Source organism: Ranitomeya variabilis, chromosome 5 (genome assembly GCF_051348905.1).
Source record: "Ranitomeya variabilis isolate aRanVar5 chromosome 5, aRanVar5.hap1, whole genome shotgun sequence".
Taxonomy (NCBI): domain Eukaryota; kingdom Metazoa; phylum Chordata; class Amphibia; order Anura; family Dendrobatidae; genus Ranitomeya; species Ranitomeya variabilis.
In genome coordinates this window covers 8,232,960-8,254,807 of record NC_135236.1, presented here as the reverse complement: position 1 = coordinate 8,254,807, position 21,848 = coordinate 8,232,960, and the positions used below count along the sequence as shown (strand labels likewise).

The 21,848-nt window shown below is 44.2% G+C and overlaps 1 protein-coding gene across 2 annotated transcripts in view; it reads right to left on the bottom strand.

The window, feature by feature from the left end:
• LOC143774178 (N-acetyllactosaminide beta-1,3-N-acetylglucosaminyltransferase 3-like) overlaps positions 1–11,591 on the bottom strand; it is a 91,834-nt gene extending 80,243 nt beyond the window's left edge. The window contains exon 1 of one of the 2 annotated variants that reach the window (XM_077261537.1): positions 11,418–11,591. Coding sequence is in view for 1 of the 2 variants with exons in the window: in XM_077261536.1 (XP_077117651.1) it covers positions 11,305–11,332 (28 nt within the window). In the remaining variant the exon portion in view is untranslated. Of the gene's footprint in view, positions 1–11,304 lie in introns of both variants that reach the window. The other variant, XM_077261536.1, reaches the window with a different exon arrangement.
• Positions 11,592–21,848: the final 10,257 nt, after the last annotated feature.

The following is a 21,848-nucleotide window of genomic DNA, read 5'->3' as shown; positions in this document are numbered from 1 at the left end:
TATACTATATATCCACAGCTCCTCTGTAATCACACGGAGAGTACACCAGGTCTGTATATACTATATATCCACAGCTCCTCTGTAATCACACGGAGGATACACCAGGTCTGTATATACTATATATCCACAGCTCCTCTGTAATCACACGGAGGATACACCAGGTCTGTATATACTATATATCCACAGCTCCTCTGTAATCACACGGAGGATACACCAGGTCTGTATATACTATATATCCACAGCTCCTCTGTAATCACACGGAGGATACACCGGGTCTGTATATACTATATATCCACAGCTCCTCTGTAATCACACGGAGGATACACCAGGTCTGTATATACTATATATCCACAGCTCCTCTGTAATCACACGGATGATACACCAGGTCTGTATATACTATATATCCACAGCTCCTCTGTAATCACACGGAGGATACACCCGGTCTGTATATACTATATATCCACAGCTCCTCTGTAATCACACGGAGGATACACCAGGTCTGTATATACTATATATCCACAGCTCCTCTGTAATCACACGGAGGATACACCGGGTCTGTATATACTATATATCCACAGCTCCTCTGTAATCACACGGAGGATACACCAGGTCTGTATATACTATATATCCACAGCTCCTCTGTAATCACACGGAGGAGACACCAGGTCTGTATATACTATATATCCACAGCTCCTCTGTAATCACACGGAGGATACACCAGGTCTGTATATACTATATATCCACAGCTCCTCTGTAATCACACGGAGGATACACCCGGTCTGTATATACTATATATCCACAGCTCCTCTGTAATCACACGGAGGATACACCGGGTCTGTATATACTATATATCCACAGCTCCTCTGTAATCACACGGAGGATACACCGGGTCTGTATATACTATATATCCACAGCTCCTCTGTAATCACACGGAGGATACACCAGGTCTGTATATACTATATATCCACAGCTCCTCTGTAATCACACGGAGGAGACACCAGGTCTGTATATACTATATATCCACAGCTCTTCTGTAATCACACGGAGGATACACCAGGTCTGTATATACTATATATCCACAGCTCCTCTGTAATCACACGGAGGAGACACCAGGTCTGTATATACTATATATCCACAGCTCCTCTGTAATCACACGGAGGAGACACCAGGTCTGTATATACTATATATCCACAGCTCCTCTGTAATCACACGGAGGATACACCGGGTCTGTATATACTATATATCCACAGCTCCTCTGTAATCACACGGAGGATACACCCGGTCTGTATATACTATATATCCACAGCTCCTCTGTAATCACACGGAGGATACACCAGGTCTGTATATACTATATATCCACAGCTCCTCTGTAATCACACGGAGGATACACCGGGTCTGTATATACTATATATCCACAGCTCCTCTGTAATCACACGGAGGATACACCGGGTCTTTATATACTATATATCCACAGCTCCTCTGTAATCACACGGAGGATGCACCGGGTCTGTATATACTATATATCCACAGCTCCTCTGTAATCACACGGAGGATACACCAGGTCTGTATATACTATATATCCACAGCTCCTCTGTAATCACACGGAGGATACACCAGGTCTGTATATACTATATATCCACAGCTCCTCTGTAATCACACGGAGGATACACCGGGTCTGTATATACTATATATCCACAGCTCCTCTGTAATCACACGGAGGATACACCAGGTCTGTATATACTATATATCCAACGCTCCTCTGTAATCACACGGAGGATACACCAGGTCTGTATATACTATATATCCACAGCTCCTCTGTAATCACACGGAGGATACACCGGGTCTGTATATACTATATATCCACAGCTCCTCTGTAATCACACGGAGGATACACCAGGTCTGTATATACTATATATCCACAGCTCCTCTGTAATCACACGGAGGATACACCAGGTCTGTATATACTATATATCCACAGCTCCTCTGTAATCACACGGAGGATACACCAGGTCTGTATATACTATATATCCACAGCTCCTCTGTAATCACACGGAGGATACACCGGGTCTGTATATACTATATATCCACAGCTCCTCTGTAATCACACGGAGGATACACCGGGTCTGTATATACTATATATCCACAGCTCCTCTGTAATCACACGGAGGATACACCGGGTCTGTATATACTATATATCCACAGCTCCTCTGTAATCACACGGAGGATACACCCGGTCTGTATATACTATATATCCACAGCTCCTCTGTAATCACACGGAGGATACACCCGGTCTGTATATACTATATATCCACAGCTCTTCTGTAAACACACGGAGGATACACCGGGTCTGTATATACTAAATATCCACAGCTCCTCTGTAATCACACGGAGGATACACCGGGTCTGTATGTACTATATATCCACAGCTCCTCTATAATCACACGGAGAATACACCAGGTCTGTATATACTATATATCCACAGCTCCTCTGTAATCACACGGAGGATACACCAGGTCTGTATATACTATATATCCACAGCTCCTCTGTAATCACACGGAGGATACACCAGGTCTGTATATACTATATATCCACAGCTCCTCTGTAATCACACGGAGGATACACCAGGTCTGTATATACTATATATCCACAGCTCCTCTGTAATCACACGGAGGATACACCAGGTCTGTATATACTATATATCCACAGCTCCTCTGTAATCACACGGAGGATACACCAGGTCTGTATATACTATATATCCACAGCTCCTCTGTAATCACACGGAGGATACACCAGGTCTGTATATACTATATATCCACAGCTCCTCTGTAATCACACGGATGATACACCAGGTCTGTATATACTATATATCCACAGCTCCTCTGTAATCACACGGAGGATACACCCGGTCTGTATATACTATATATCCACAGCTCCTCTGTAATCACACGGAGGATACACCAGGTCTGTATATACTATATATCCACAGCTCCTCTGTAATCACACGGAGGATACACCAGGTCTGTATATACTATATATCCACAGCTCCTCTGTAATCACACAGAGGATACACCAGGTCTGTATATACTTTATATCCACAGCTCCTCTGTAATCACACGGAGGATACACCAGGTCTGTATATACTATATATCCACAGCTCCTCTGTAATCACACGGAGAATACACCGGGTCTGTATATACTATATATCCACAGCTCCTCTGTAATCACACGGAGGATACACCGGGTCTGTATATACTATATATCCACAGCTCCTCTGTAATCACACGGAGGATACACCAGGTCTGTATATACTATATATCCACAGCTCCTCTGTAATCACACGGAGGATACACCGGGTCTGTATATACTATATATCCACAGCTCCTCTGTAATCACACGGAGGAGACACCAGGTCTGTATATACTATATATCCACAGCTCCTCTGTAATCACACGGAGGATACACCAGGTCTGTATATACTATATATCCACAGCCCCTCTGTAATCACACGGAGGATACACCGGGTCTGTATATACTATATATCCACAGCTCCTCTGTAATCACACAGAGGATACACCAGGTCTGTATATACTATATATCCACAGCTCCTCTGTAATCACACGGAGGATACACCGGGTCTGTATATACTATATATCCACAGCTCCTCTGTAATCACACGGAGAATACACCGGGTCTGTATATACTATATATCCACAGCTCCTCTGTAATCACACGGAGGATACACCGGGTCTGTATATACTATATATCCACAGCTCCTCTGTAATCACACGGAGAATACACCGGGTCTGTATATACTATATATCCACAGCTCCTCTGTAATCACACGGAGGATACACCAGGTCTGTATATACTATATATCCACAGCTCCTCTGTAATCATACGGAGGATACACCAGGTCTGTATATACTATATATCCACAGCTCCTCTGTAATCACACGGAGGAGACACCGGGTCTGTATATACTATATATCCACAGCTCCTCTGTAATCACACGGAGGATACACCGGGTCTGTATATACTATATATCCACAGCTCCTCTGTAATCACACGGAGGATACACCCGGTCTGTATATACTATATATCCACAGCTCCTCTGTAATCACACGGAGGATACACCAGGTCTGTATATACTATATATCCACAGCTCCTCTGTAATCACACGGAGGATACACCGGGTCTGTATATACTATATATCCACAGCTCCTCTGTAATCACACGGAGAACACACCGGGTCTGTATATACTATATATCCACAGCTCCTCTGTAATCACACGGAGAATACACCGGGTCTGTATATACTATATATCCACAGCTCCTCTGTAATCACACGGAGGATACACCGGGTCTGTATATACTATATATCCACAGCTCCTCTGTAATCACTCAGAGGATACACCAGGTCTGTATATACTATATATCCACAGCTCCTCTGTAATCACACGGAGGATACACCGGGTCTGTATATACTATATATCCACGGCTCCTCTGTAATCACACGGAGGAGACACCAGGTCTGTATATACTATATATCCACAGCTCCTCTGTAATCACACGGAGGATACACCAGGTCTGTATATACTATATATCCACAGCTCCTCTGTAATCACACGGAGAATACACCGGGTCTGTATATACTATATATCCACAGCTCCTCTGTAATCACACGGAGGATACACCGGGTCTGTATATACTATATATCCACAGCTCCTCTGTTTTCACACAGAGGATACACCAGGTCTGTATATACTATATATCCACAGCTCCTCTGTAATCACACGGAGGATACACCAGGTCTGTATATACTATATATCCACAGCTCCTCTGTAATCACACGGAGGATACACCAGGTCTGTATATACTATATATCCACAGCTCCTCTGTAATCACACGGAGAATACACCGGGTCTGTATATACTATATATCCACAGCTCCTCTGTAATCACACAGAGGATACACCAGGTCTGTATATACTATATATCCACAGCTCCTCTGTAATCACACGGAGGATACACCGGGTCTGTATATACTATATATCCACAGCTCCTCTGTAATCACACGGAGGATACACCGGGTCTGTATATACTATATATCCACAGCTCCTCTGTAATCACACGGAGGAGACACCAGGTCTGTATATACTATATATCCACAGCTCCTCTGCAATCACACGGAGGAGACACCAGGTCTGTATATACTATATATCCACCGCTCCTCTGTAATCACACGGAGGATACACCAGGTCTGTATATACTATATATCCACAGCTCCTCTGTAATCACACGGAGGATACACCAGGTCTGTATATACTATATATCCACAGCTCCTCTGTAATCACACGGAGGATACACCAGGTCTGTATATACTATATATCCACAGCTCCTCTGTAATCACACAGAGGATACACCAGGTCTGTATGTACTACGGTATATATCCACAGCTCCTCTGTAATCACACGGAGGATACACCCGGTCTGTATATACTATATATCCACAGCTCCTCTGTAATCACACGGAGGATACACCGGGTCTTTATATACTATATATCCACAGCTCCTCTGTAATCACACGGAGGATACACCGGGTCTGTATATACTATATATCCACAGCTCCTCTGTAATCACACGGAGGATACACCAGGTCTGTATATACTATATATCCACAGCTCCTCTGTAATCACACGGAGGATACACCCGGTCTGTATATACTATATATCCACAGCTCCTCTGTAATCACACGGAGGATACACCCGGTCTGTATATACTATATATCCACAGCTCCTCTGTAATCACACGGAGGATACACCAGGTCTGTATATACTATATATCCACAGCTCCTCTGTAATCACTCGGAGGATACACCACGTCTGTATATACTATATATCCACAGCTCCTCTGTAATCACACGGAGGATACACCGGGTCTGTATATACTATATATCCACAGCTCCTCTGTAATCACACGGAGGATACACCGGGTCTGTATATACTATATATCCACAGCTCCTCTGTAATCACACAGAGGATACACCGGGTCTGTATATACTATATATCCACAGCTCCTCTGTAATCACACGGAGGATACACCAGGTCTCTATATACTATATATCCACAGCTCCTCTGTAATCACATGGAGGAGACACCAGGTCTGTATATACTATATATCCACAGCTCCTCTGTAATCACACGGAGGATACACCAGGTCTGTATATACTATATATCCACAGCTCCTCTGTAATCACACGGAGGATACACCAGGTCTGTATATACTATATATCCACAGCTCCTCTGTAATCACACGGAGGATACACCGGGTCTGTATATACTATATATCCACAGCTCCTCTGTAATCACACAGAGGATACACCCGGTCTGTATATACTATATATCCACAGCTCCTCTGTAATCACACGGAGGATACACCGGGTCTGTATATACTATATATCCACAGCTGCTCTGTAATCACACGGAGGATACACCAGGTCTGTATATACTATATATCCACAGCTCCTCTGTAATCACACGGAGGATACACCGGGTCTGTATATACTATATATCCACAGCTCCTCTGTAATCACACGGAGGATACACCAGGTCTGTATATACTATATATCCACAGCTCCTCTGTAATTACATGGAGGATACACCGGGTCTGTATATACTATATATCCACAGCTCCTCTGTAATCACACGGAGGATACACCAGGTCTGTATATACTATATATCCACAGCTCCTCTGTAATCACACGGAGGATACACCAGGTCTGTATATACTATATATCCACAGCTCCTCTGTAATCACACGGAGGATACACCAGGTCTGTATATACTATATATCCACAGCTCCTCTGTAATCACACGGAGGATACACCAGGTCTGTATATACTATATATCCACAGCTCCTCTGTAATCACACGGAGGATACACCAGGTCTGTATATACTATATATCCACAGCTCCTCTGTAATCACACGGAGGATACACCGGGTCTGTATATACTATATATCCACAGCTCCTCTGTAATCACACGGAGGATACACCAGGTCTGTATATACTATATATCCACAGCTCCTCTGTAATCACACGGATGATACACCAGGTCTGTATATACTATATATCCACAGCTCCTCTGTAATCACACGGAGGATACACCCGGTCTGTATATACTATATATCCACAGCTCCTCTGTAATCACACGGAGGATACACCAGGTCTGTATATACTATATATCCACAGCTCCTCTGTAATCACACGGAGGAGACACCAGGTCTCTATATACTATATATCCACAGCTCCTCTGTAATCACACGGAGGATACACCGGGTCTGTATATACTATATATCCACAGCTCCTCTGTAATCACACGGAGGATACACCAGGTCTGTATATACTATATATCCACAGCTCCTCTGTAATCACACGGAGGATACACCGGGTCTGTATATACTATATATCCACAGCTCCTCTGTAATCACACGGAGGATACACCAGGTCTGTATATACTATATATCCACAGCTCCTCTGTAATCACACGGAGGAGACACCAGGTCTGTATATACTATATATCCACAGCTCCTCTGTAATCACACGGAGGATACACCAGGTCTGTATATACTATATATCCACAGCTCCTCTGTAATCACACGGAGGATACACCCGGTCTGTATATACTATATATCCACAGCTCCTCTGTAATCACACGGAGGATACACCGGGTCTGTATATACTATATATCCACAGCTCCTCTGTAATCACACGGAGGATACACCGGGTCTGTATATACTATATATCCACAGCTCCTCTGTAATCACACGGAGGATACACCAGGTCTGTATATACTATATATCCACAGCTCCTCTGTAATCACACGGAGGAGACACCAGGTCTGTATATACTATATATCCACAGCTCTTCTGTAATCACACGGAGGATACACCAGGTCTGTATATACTATATATCCACAGCTCCTCTGTAATCACACGGAGGAGACACCAGGTCTGTATATACTATATATCCACAGCTCCTCTGTAATCACACGGAGGATACACCGGGTCTGTATATACTATATATCCACAGCTCCTCTGTAATCACACGGAGGATACACCCGGTCTGTATATACTATATATCCACAGCTCCTCTGTAATCACACGGAGGATACACCAGGTCTGTATATACTATATATCCACAGCTCCTCTGTAATCACACGGAGGATACACCGGGTCTGTATATACTATATATCCACAGCTCCTCTGTAATCACACGGAGGATACACCGGGTCTTTATATACTATATATCCACAGCTCCTCTGTAATCACACGGAGGATGCACCGGGTCTGTATATACTATATATCCACAGCTCCTCTGTAATCACACGGAGGATACACCAGGTCTGTATATACTATATATCCACAGCTCCTCTGTAATCACACGGAAGATACACCCGGTCTGTATATACTATATATCCACAGCTCCTCTGTAATCACACGGAGGATACACCCGGTCTGTATATACTATATATCCACAGCTCCTCTGTAATCACACGGAGGATACACCAGGTCTGTATATACTATATATCCACAGCTCCTCTGTAATCACTCGGAGGATACACCACGTCTGTATATACTATATATCCACAGCTCCTCTGTAATCACACGGAGGATACACCGGGTCTGTATATACTATATATCCACAGCTCCTCTGTAATCACACGGAGGATACACCGGGTCTGTATATACTATATATCCACAGCTCCTCTGTAATCACACGGAGGATACACCGGGTCTGTATATACTATATATCCACAGCTCCTCTGTAATCACACGGAGGATACACCGGGTCTTTATATACTATATATCCACAGCTCCTCTGTAATCACACGGAGGATACACCAGGTCTGTATATACTATATATCCACAGCTCCTCTGTAATCACACGGAGGATACACCAGGTCTGTATATACTATATATCCACAGCTCCTCTGTAATCACACGGAGGAGACACCAGGTCTGTATATACTATATATCCACAGCTCCTCTGTAATCACACGGAGGATACACCAGGTCTGTATATACTATATATCCACAGCTCCTCTGTAATCACACGGAGGATACACCCGGTCTGTATATACTATATATCCACAGCTCCTCTGTAATCACACGGAGGATACACCGGGTCTGCATATACTATATATCCACAGCTCCTCTGTAATCACACGGAGGATACACCAGGTCTGTATATACTATATATCCACAGCTCCTCTGTAATCACACGGAGGAGACACCAGGTCTGTATATACTATATATCCACAGTTCCTCTGTAATCACACGGAGGATACACCGGGTCTGTATATACTATATATCCACAGCTCCTCTGTAATCACACGGAGGATACACCGGGTCTGTATATACTATATATCCACAGCTCCTCTGTAATCACACGGAGGATACACCGGGTCTGTATATACTATATATCCACAGCTCCTCTGTAATCACACGGAGGATACACCAGGTCTCTATATACTATATATCCACAGCTCCTCTGTAATCACATGGAGGATACACCAGGTCTGTATATACTATATATCCACAGCTCCTCTGTAATCACACGGAGGATACACCAGGTCTGTATATACTATATATCCACAGCTCCTCTGTAATCACACGGAGGATACACCGGGTCTGTATATACTATATATCCACAGCTCCTCTGTAATCACATGGAGGATACACCCGGTCTGTATATACTATATATCCACAGCTCCTCTGTAATCACACGGAGGATACACCCGGTCTGTATATACTATATATCCACAGCTCCTCTGTAATCACACGGAGGATACACCAGGTCTGTATATACTATATATCCACAGCTCCTCTGTAATCACACGGAGGAGACACCAGGTCTGTATATACTATATATCCACAGCTCTTCTGTAATCACACGGAGGATACACCAGGTCTGTATATACTATATATCCACAGCTCCTCTGTAATCACACGGAGGAGACACCAGGTCTGTATATACTATATATCCACAGCTCCTCTGTAATCACACGGAGGAGACACCAGGTCTGTATATACTATATATCCACAGCTCCTCTGTAATCACACGGAGGATACACCGGGTCTGTATATACTATATATCCACAGCTCCTCTGTAATCACACGGAGGATACACCCGGTCTGTATATACTATATATCCACAGCTCCTCTGTAATCACACGGAGGATACACCAGGTCTGTATATACTATATATCCACAGCTCCTCTGTAATCACACGGAGGAGACACCGGGTCTGTATATACTATATATCCACAGCTCCTCTGTAATCACACGGAGGATACACCGGGTCTTTATATACTATATATCCACAGCTCCTCTGTAATCACACGGAGGATGCACCGGGTCTGTATATACTATATATCCACAGCTCCTCTGTAATCACACGGAGGATACACCAGGTCTGTATATACTATATATCCACAGCTCCTCTGTAATCACACGGAAGATACACCCGGTCTGTATATACTATATATCCACAGCTCCTCTGTAATCACACGGAGGATACACCCGGTCTGTATATACTATATATCCACAGCTCCTCTGTAATCACACGGAGGATACACCAGGTCTGTATATACTATATATCCACAGCTCCTCTGTAATCACTCGGAGGATACACCACGTCTGTATATACTATATATCCACAGCTCCTCTGTAATCACACGGAGGATACACCGGGTCTGTATATACTATATATCCACAGCTCCTCTGTAATCACACGGAGGATACACCGGGTCTGTATATACTATATATCCACAGCTCCTCTGTAATCACACGGAGGATACACCGGGTCTGTATATACTATATATCCACAGCTCCTCTGTAATCACACGGAGGATACACCAGGTCTGTATATACTATATATCCACAGCTCCTCTGTAATCACACGGAGGATACACCGGGTCTGTATATACTATATATCCACAGCTCCTCTGTAATCACACGGAGGATACACCGGGTCTGTATATACTATATATCCACAGCTCCTCTGTAATCACACGGAGGATACACCAGGTCTGTATATACTATATATCCACAGCTCCTCTGTAATCACACGGAGGAGACACCAGGTCTGTATATACTATATATCCACAGCTCCTCTGTAATCACACGGAGGATACACCTGGTCTGTATATACTATATATCCACAGCTCCTCTGTAATCACACGGAGGATACACCAGGTCTGTATATACTATATACCCTCAGTCCTGCTGACTACACTTGCACTCACCTCTTGCCATCCAGCTGTATGTGCCCATATCTCTGCACCACTCCTCGCCCTGGTTTCCCGCCCACCATGTCCTCACAATAGCAGGATCACGGTCGCCGTGGTCCGTGTCTTACCGATTTTCACATTTCCAGAAGCCGCGGTGTGAATAGAGCCACTTCCCTGGGTGTAGGCAGGTGATATTGCTGTAGTGTTGTGTCACATCTGTTACTTAGAAATGTGCACTAAGCAAAAGGGGAAATAAGAACGTCCGGTTGAGAGGAGAGACGGAGATCACTAGTCTGCAGCACAATGATATCTGTTTAATCAGAGATTTGAAAGGGCGTGAAAAGTATGTGATTAACCATTTACAACCTTATCAGATGAGTCAGGCTGCCCAACCTCCGGTCCTCTCACTATTGTACTCACGATGACTAGAGATGAGCGAGCACTAAAGTGGTCGGGTGCTCGTTTCGAGTAACCTACAAAGAGGTCTGGGGGCAGTGAAAATGTTTAAATGGATGGAAAAGACCCCTGGAGGCATCTCTGAGAATGCAAAGACACAGGATTGTCTGCATTCTCCACTGCGCCACCAATGACTCAAGACTGTATTCCCTGGAGACCGGCTCCGCCTGAACCATTGCTTACACTGGAGATTGACTCCACGGGCGACTATATGATAAAGGCCATCAATTGGCCGAAATGTCCTAATTAAATTGTCGCTTCACCTATCAGCATCAAATAAATACTCACCTGAAGCATTATTTTTCTTGTACGTGTGCAGTGATTTTTTTCTGAACTTATCCTGATCAATAGTTCCCATTTCTTAATACCATGTAGTTCCCTCTTTAACCCCTTCATGACCCAGCCTATTTTGACCTTAATGACCTTGCCGTTTTTTGCAATTCTGACCAGTGTCCCTTTATGAGGTAATAACTCAGGAACGCTTCAACGGATCCTAGCGATTCTGAGATTGTTTTTTCGTGACATATTGGGCTTCATGTTAGTGGTAAATTTAGGTCGATAATTTCTGAGTTTATTTGTGAACAAAAACGGAAATTTGGCGAAAATTTCGCAATTTTCACATTTTGAATTTTTATTCTGTTAAACCAGAGTTATGTGACACAAAATAGTTAATAAATAACATTTCCCACATGTCTACTTTACATCAGCACAATTTTGGAAACAATTTGTTTTTTTGCTAGGAAGTTATAAGGGTTAAAATTTGACCAGTGATTTCTCATTTTTACAACAAAATTTACAAAACCATTTTTTTTAAGGACCACCTCACATTTAAAGTCAGTTTGAGGGGTCTATATGGCTGAAAATACCCAAAAGTGACACCATTCTAAAAACTGCACCCCTCAAGGTGCTCAAAACCACATTCAAGAAGTTTATTAACCCTTCAGGTGTTTCACAGCAGGAGAAGCAACATGGAAGTAAAAAATGAACATGTAACTTTTTAGTCACAAAAATGATCTTTTAGCAACAATTTTTTTATTTTCCCAAGGGTAAAAGGAGAAACTGGACCACGAACTTTGTTGTCCAATTTGTCCTGAGTACGCTGATACCTCATATGTGGGGGTAAACCACTGTTTGGGCGCCCGGCAGGGCTCGGAAGGGAAGGAGCGCCATTTGACTTTTTGAATGAAAAATTGGCTCCATTCTTTAGCGGACACCATGTCGCGTTTGGAGAGCCCCCGTGTGCCTAAACATTGCAGCTCCCCCACAAGTGACCCCATTTTGGAAACTAGATCCCCCAATGAACTTATCTAGAAGCATAGTGAGCACTTTAAACCCCCAGGTGCTTCACAAATTGATCCGTAAAAATGAAAAAGTACTTTTTTTTCACAAAAAAATTATTTTAGCCTCAATTTTTTCATTTTCACATGGGCAACAGAATACAATGGATCCTAAAATTTGTTGGACAATTTCTCCTGAGTACACCGATACCTCACATGTGGGGGTAAACCACTGTTTGGGCACATGGTAAGGCTCAGAAGGGAAGGAGCGCCATTTGACTTTTTGAATGAAAAATTATCTCCATCGCTAGCGGACACAATGTCACGTTTGGAGAGCCCCTGTGTGCCTACACATTGGAGCTCCCCCACAAGTGACCCCATTTTGGAAACTAGACCCCCCAAGGAACTTATCTAGAAGCATAGTGAGCACTTTAAACCCTCAGGTGCTTCACAAATTGATCCGTAAAAATGAAAAAGTACTTTTTTTTCACACAAAATTTTTTTAGCCTCAATTTTTTCATTTTCACATGGGCAACAGGATAAAATGGATTCTAAAATTTGTTGGGCAATTTCTCCTGAGTACGCCGATACCTCATATGTGGGGGTAAACCACTGTTTGGGTGCACGGCAAGGCTCGGAAGGGGAGGCGTGCCATTTGACTTTTTGAATGGAAAATTAGCTCCAATCGTTAGCGGACACCATGTCGCGTTTGGAGAGCCCCTGTGTGCCTAAACATTGGAGCTCCCCTACAAGTGACCCCATTTTGGAAACTAGGCCCCCCAAGGAACTTATCTAGATGCATAGTGAGCACTTATAACCCCCAGGTGCTTCACAGAAGTTTATAACGCAGAGCCGTGAAAATAAAAAATAATTTTTCTTTCCTCAAAAATGATTTTTAGCCCAGAATTTTTTATTTTCCCAAGGGTAATAGGAGAAATTGGACCCCAAATGTTGTTGTCCAGTTTGTCCTGAGTACGATGATACCCCATATGTGGGGGTAAACCACTGTTTGGGCGCACGGCAGGGCTCGGAAGGGAAGGCATGCCATTTGGCTTTTTGAATGGAAAATTAGCTCCAATCATTAGCGAACACCATGTCGCGTTTGAAGAGCCCCTGTGTGCCTAAACATTGGAGCTCCCGCACAAGTGACCCCATTTTGGAAACTAGACCTCCCAAGGAACTAATCTAGATGTGTTGTTGTCCAGTTTCTCCTGAGTACGCTGATACCCCATATGTGGGGGTAAACCACTGTTTGGGCACATGCCGGGGTTCGGAAGGGAAGTAGTGACGTTTTGAAATGCAGACTTTGATGGAATGCTCTGCGGGCGTCAGGTTGCGTTTGCAGAGCCCCTGATGTGCCTAAACAGTAGGAACTCCCCACAAGTGACTCCATTTTGGAAACTAGACCCCCAAGGGAACTTATCTAAATGTGTGATGAGCACTTTGAACCCCCAAGTGCTTCACAGAAGTTTATAACGCAGAGCCGTGAAAATAATAAATGTGTTTCCTTTCCTCAAAAATATTTTTTTAGCCCAGAATTTTTTATTTTTGCAAGGGTAACAGAAGAAATTTGACCCCAAAAGTTGTTGTCCAGTTTCTCCTGAGTACGCTGATACCCGATATGTGGGGGTAAACCACTGTTTGGGCACATGCCGGGGCTCGGAAGGGAAGTAGTGACGTTTTGGAATGCAGACTTTGATGGAATGGTCTGCGGGCATCATGTTACGTTTGCAGAGCCCCTGATATGCCTAAACAGTAGAAACCCCCCACAAGTGACCCCATTTTGGAAACTAGACCCCCCAAGGAACTTATCTAGATGTGTGGTGAGCATGTTCAACCCCCAAGTGCTTCACAGAAGTTTACAACGCAGAGCCGTGAAAATAAAAAGTCATTTTTCTTTCCTCAAAAAAGATGTTTTAGCAAGCAATTTTTTATTTTCACAAGGGTAACAGGAGAAATTGGGCCCCAATATTTGTTGCCCAGTTTGTTGTGAGTATGCTGGTACCCCATATGTGGGGGTAAACCACTGTTTGGGCGCACGTCAGGGCTCGGAAGGGAAGTAGTGACATTTGAAATGCAGACTTTGATGGAATGGTCTGCGGGCATCACGTTGCATTTGCAGAGCCCCTGATGTGCCTAAACAGTAGAAACACCCCACAAGTGACTCCATTTTGGAAACTAGACCCCCCAAGGAACTTATCTAGATGTGTGGTGAGCACTTTCAACCCCCAAGTGCTTCACAGAAGTTTATAACGCAGAGCCGTGAAAATAAAAAATAATTGTTCTTTCCTCAAAAAATTATGTTTTAGCAAGTAATTTTTTATTTTTGCAAGGGTAACAGGAGAAATTGGACCCCAAAAGTTGTTGCCCAGTTTGTCCTGAGTATGCTGGTACCCCATATGTGGGGGTAAACCACTGTTTGGGCGCACGTCGGGGCTTGGAAGGGAGGGAGCACCATTTGACTTTTTGAACGCAAGATTGGCTGGAATCAATGGTGGCGCCATGTTGCGTTTGGAGACCCCTGATGTGCCTAAACAGTGGAAACCCCTTAATTCTAACTTCAACACTAACCCCAACACACCCCTAATCCTAATCCCAACTGTAGCCATAACCCTAATCACAACCCTAACCCCAACACACCCCTAACCACAACCCTAACCCCAACACACCCGTAACCCTAATTCCAACCCTAATCCTAATCCTAACCCTAATCCCAACCCTAACCCTAATCCCAACCCTAACCACAACTGTAACCCCAACACACCCCTAACCCTATCCGTAACCCTAACCACAAGCCTAATCTTAACACTATTTCCAACCCTAGCCCTAATTCCAACCCTAACTCTAATTCCAACCCTAACCCTAAGGCTATGTGCCCACGTTGCGGATTCGTGTGAGATTTTTCCGCACGATTTTTGAAAAATCTGCAGGTAAAAGGCACTGCGTTTTACCTGCAGATTTACAGTGGATTTCCAGTGTTTTTTTGTGCGGATTTCACCTGCGGATTCCTATTGAGGAACAGGTGTAAAACGCTGCGGAATCCGCACAAAAAATTGACATGCTGCGGAAAATACAACGCAGCGTTTCTGCACGGAATTTTCCGCACCATGGGCAAAGCGGATTTGGTTTTCCATAGGTGTACATGGTACTGTAAACCTGATGGAAAACTGCTACGAATTCGCAGCGGCCAATACGCTGCGGATCCGCGGCCAATCCGCTGCGGATCCGCGGCCAATCCGCTGCGGATCCGCGGCCAATCCGCTGCGGATCCGCGGCGGATCCGCAGCCAAATCCGCACTGTGTGCACATGCCATAACCCTAACCCTACCCCTAACCCTACCCCTAGTTCTAACCCTAGTTCTAACCCTAACCCTAGTGGAAAAAGAAAAAAAAATATTTTCTTTATTTTATTATTGTCCCTACCTATGGGGGTGATAAAGGGGGGGGTTATTTATTATTTTTTTTATTTCGATCGCTGTGATAGAACCTATCACAGCGATCAAAATGTACTTGCAACGAATCTGCCGGCCGGCAGATTCGGCGGGCGCACTGCGCATGCGCCCGCCATTTTGGAAGATGGCGGCGCCCATGGAGAAGACGGATGCATACCGGGAGCCTCGGTAAGTATAAGGGGGGGAGATCGGGGCACAGGGGGGCGTCGGAGCACGGGGGGGTGGCATAGGTGCACGGGGGGAGCGGACAGGAGGACGTGGGAGCGGAGCACAAGACGGAGAGGAGGGGAGCACAGATCGGTGGGGTGGGGGGGGTCACATAAGTGTTTCCAGCCATGGCCGATGATATTGCAGCATCGGCCATGGCTGGATTGTAATATTTCACCAGTTTTTTAGGTGAAATATTACAAATCGCTCTGATTGGCTGTTTCACTTTCAACAGCCAATCAGAGCGATCGTAGCCACGGGGGGGTGAAGCCACCCCCCCTGGGCTGAAGTACCACTCCCCCTGTCCCTGCAGATCGGGTGAAATTGGAGTTAACCCTTTCACCCGCTCTGCAGGGACGCGATCATTCCATGACGCCACATAGGCGTTATGGGTCGGATTGGCACCGACTTTCATGACGCCTATGTGGCGTCAAAGGTCGGGAAGGGGTTAACATCAATGACAGCTTGAAGTCTTTTGTGGTCGTTGTGGATGAGGTTCTTTACTTTCTCAGATGGTAAAGCTGCCCACTCTTCTTGGCAGAAAGCCTCCAGTTCCTGTAACTTCCTAGGCTGTCTAGCATGAACTGTGTGCTTGAGATCTCCCCAGAGTGACTCAATTATATTGAGGTCAGGAGACTGAGATGGCCACTCCAGAAGCCTTCACTTTGTTCTGCTGTAGCCAATGACTGTTCAACTTGGCCTTGTGTTTTGGATCGTTGTCATGTTGGAACGTCCAAGTGCGTCCCATGTGCAGCTTCCGGGCTGATGAGTGCAAATTTGCCTCCAGTATTTGCTAATAACGTGCTGCATTTATCTTTCCTTCAACTTTAACCAAGTTTCCTGTGCCTTTGTAGCTCACACATCCCAAAACATCAGCGATCCACCTCCATGCTTTACAGTAGGAATGGTGTTCCTTTCATCATAGGCCTTGCTGACCTCTCTCCAAATGTAACGCTTATGGTTGTGGCCAAAAAGTTCAGTTTTGGTTTCATCACTCCAAATTACCTTGTTAAAGAAGTTTTGAGGCTTGTCTCTGTGCTATTTTGTGTATTGTAGGCGAGATACTTTGTAGTATTTGCACAGTAATGTCTTTCTTCTGCCGACTCGACCATGCAGCCCATTTTTCTTCACGTGCCTCCTTATTGTGCATCTTGAAACAGCCACACCGCTAGTTTTCAGAGAGTCCTGTTTTTCAGCTGATGTTATTTGTGGGTTTCTCTTTGCATCACGAATAATTTTCCCGGCAGTTGTGGACAGGGCTACCACTAGAGATTTCGGGGCCCCATACTGGCAAAAATTTTGGGGCTCCCTTGAGACTCTGCCCAGGCTCCACCCCAGCCCCGCCTCCACCCCTCGAACTGTCCACAGTACCCCTGCTCTCTCTTGGAAAAACTCCACTTCTCACCTATCACACATTAACAGTTCCCATCACCAGATCCCACATATAGCCGGCAGCTTTGGATTTGGCCAAAAGATTTTTTAAGCCACCACCATAACACGGTAAACACTTTTGGCCGGGCCCTACTCTACTGTAACTTACTAAATATTTGTTAAAATATGCAATACAATTTAGGTATATTTTTATGTATTTTTCAATTTTTAAAATGACCAATAATATCACATACAACGAACAAATACCGCCACACCATGACCAGACCACATATTACCACCACAGTGATCGAATAATATCACATACAAAGAACAAATACCGCTACACCATGACCAGACACCATATTACCACCACAGTGATCGAATAATATGAAATACAGGAAACAAATACCGCAACACCATGACGGGACCACATATTACCACCACAAAGTGACCAAATAGCACATACAAGGGACAAATACCGCAACACCATGTCCAGACCACATATTACCACCACATAGTGACTGAATACTACAATAATGATCAGTAATAATAAAAAACACAATACTAATATCATCGGTGCCATTATACACAGGAGGTAATAAAGAAGTCTCGCACTCAACTTAAATCTTTTAGATTGACAATTTTAATTGTATTGGAGTAGCACTGGAAACGTTTCAGCCCTTAACGAGCTTTCATCAGTCACTACAATGTTCAAAATAAAGAATATATACAGTGTGTAAACAAAAATACATAAAGAAACAAAAGTATATACATAATTTCAAATAATCCAACAAAAGCCAAGTATGCAGAAAACATCATAGGTATAGCATTGCAGTGGGTACACGCATATACATACTGGCCCGATACTTTATTAACTCAAAGAATACACATACCGTGCTGTGCCTTTTAGTGTGTGTTAACCATATCTTTGGTTAGAATATAGATCCTAAAATTGTGCCTAAGAGGAAGACAGAATTTGTGTCATGGTATAGCAGGGGCTATAGATGTAATAGCCTAAACAGAATGGAGTGAATACTCACGGTGGATGGCTGCCACGTGATAGCGTAGTAAATATTGGTGGTATGCAAAGTGCATAGGAGCTAGGATTGAAAATAAAAATAACAGGGGAGCAAGGAGGTTCATGTGGGTTTATAGTATGTTATATAAATTCTATATACCGTAATCCCCTACTAAATGTTATCACCTCATTTATATATGTTGTTAGAGGGGGTGGCCTCAATATGGAGGGCCAGCACTTAGGTAGACGCTATGAGGAAAGTAAACAAAGAGGATTGTTTGGGGATGTGAGGTCACTTGCAAATGCTGTGTAACAGCGTATAAGGTCATACCTGGAGGAGAGTTGCCAGCACAGAAGTGGGGGCTAGAGGGGAAGGTAATAGAATCCATTAGTTTCAATAAGGCCAAGTACATGTGTAACGCTGGAGTATATCCAAACCTACCTGGAGGGAAGCCGCCTCGACCAATATGTCAGTTATCCTCTCAGACGCGGTGTCCACCGCTAGTCTGTGCTGTCTATGGAGTGCGCGCTATTTAAACAACGCTCGTGCGTCGGGTAAGGGCGCCGAGACCGGATGTGACGTTCTAGCGTCCGGTTAGGGCGGAAGTACATGGCCGTGCGTTCCACCTTATGGATATGCGTTCCACTTGGCAGCGCTGTAGCGTAGCCCTTTGTAAAAGTATATTTTAACATATGTGGGCACGATGCAAATAAGAATTGCGGCTGTAGGCATCTATTCTGTATGTTTTTTTTGATGTTTTTGAAAAGTGTCCTTATCTCTCAGGGGTAGGAGGGGCCTTTGCATGGGAGGAATATGGGGGAGGAGTGTAAGATAAACAGGAGTAGGCATCCACTAGGATAGATAGATTAGAGAGTACAGGGTGTTATACGTACTGTACTTAAAGTGCCTGTGGAGTGTTGAACGCCTTATGTGCGTATTGTGCGGTACCTAGTGGTCTATAGAAATGGACACATGATAGTGGTAAGAGTCCGTGACCGAGGTGCCGTTCACATAAAGACACGTATCCGTGGTGAAGGGTGGCACGACAGGTGGTGCTTGCTCTGGTGATCATTCGTGATGTGCCAATCATCATTAATACAGACGGCTCTAAAAGATAAAATTCTCAGTCAGTATTTTCAAACATATTATACAGGATATTTGTATCAAAGGTACATGGAAATTACAGGCTGATTCAGTACCAAATGCCATGTCATCATGTAAACGCCGACAATTCATATTCCCTATTCAGTCCTTTAGGTGATAATGTATCCAACATGTGGATCCAGTATGCCTCACGTTTTTTGAGCATGAGTATTCTGTTGCCCCCCCTGCGTTGCTTGGGGACTTGCTCCAGAACCTGAAATCTCAACTGTGCGATGTTGTGTTTTAATGCGTGAAAATGATGGGGTAGTGGTAGCAGGAGGTTATTGCAGCGGATGGTTGATTTATGTTTAGACACTCGGTCCCTGATCGGCTGTGATGTTTCCCCCACATATAGTAGTCCGCATGGGCACTTTATCACATATATCACATAGGTAGAGTCACACGTGAAGTATCCTCTGATTTTAAATTCTTTCCCAGAGTGTGGGTGTCTAACAACATTGCCTTTCTGGACATTGTTGCATTGGACACAATGCAAACAAGGGAAAGTACCATCCCTTGGTGTACCTAGGAAGCTTTGCCTTGTGATGGTGTTTGTGCCAACATCTGCTTTCACTAGATTATCCCGCAGGCTGGGGGCTCTTTTGAAGCACGGAAGGAAGGGGTTTTGAAACTCCTTGACACTCGGGTAGGCAGTAGAGAGGATTGACCAGTTACCGCGGATGGCCCTATGTAGCTTGTACATGAAGGGATGAAAAGAATGCACAAAAGGGATTCGTGACGTGGTGTCTGTCCTGGGTCTATTGGTGGTGATCTTAGATTCCTCAAGGAGGGATGGCGGGTAGCCTCTAGCTATGAATTTTTGGGTCATCTCTTGTGTACGCCGTTCCCTGATGTCTGTGTTGGAAACAATACGTCTTACCCTCTGATATTGTGCCTTAGGTATGGATCTTTTGGTGGATGGAGGGTGGAGACTCTGAAAATGTAGGAGACTGTTGCGGTCTGTGCTTTTGCAATAGAGATCCGTGCTTAGTAGACCGCTCGAGTCCTTCACCACAAGTGTGTCTAAGAAATTCATGTTCCACAGGTCATAGTTCATGGTGAAAGTGATACCAGGCCAAGAGGTGTTTAAGAATGCTAGGAAAGTCTGGAGCGACTCTTCCGAACCCTGCCATATACAGAAGACGTCGTCTATATATCTTTTCCACACAATGACGTTATCTCTGAATAGAGTGCTGAGGTATATGATGCTCTCCTCAAATTGGACCATATACGCATTTGCATATGGGGGTGCTGCGTGTGACCCCATCGCGGTCCCCCGTTTTTGCAGGTAAAACGTATCTTGGAATAGAAAAAAGTTTGATGTAAGGATGATTCTGAGAAGGTCAATGCATAGTGATGTTTGGTCTATGTCTCTATCTGTACCTTCAAGTAGGTGACGTACCGAGAGAATACCCTCTTCATGGGGGATGGAGGTGTACAAATCCTTAACATCTAAGGTTACTAAGAGGGCATCCACAGGGATGGTTTTTATCTCACTAATAAGGTGTAGAAAGGAGCCGGTGTCTAGCAAAAATGATTTGGACTTTTGTATAAGTGGAGTAAGTATCCGCTCGATGTACTTCGCTGAGGGGGATAGTAGGGAATCTGTAGAGGCCACTATCGGTCTTCCTGGT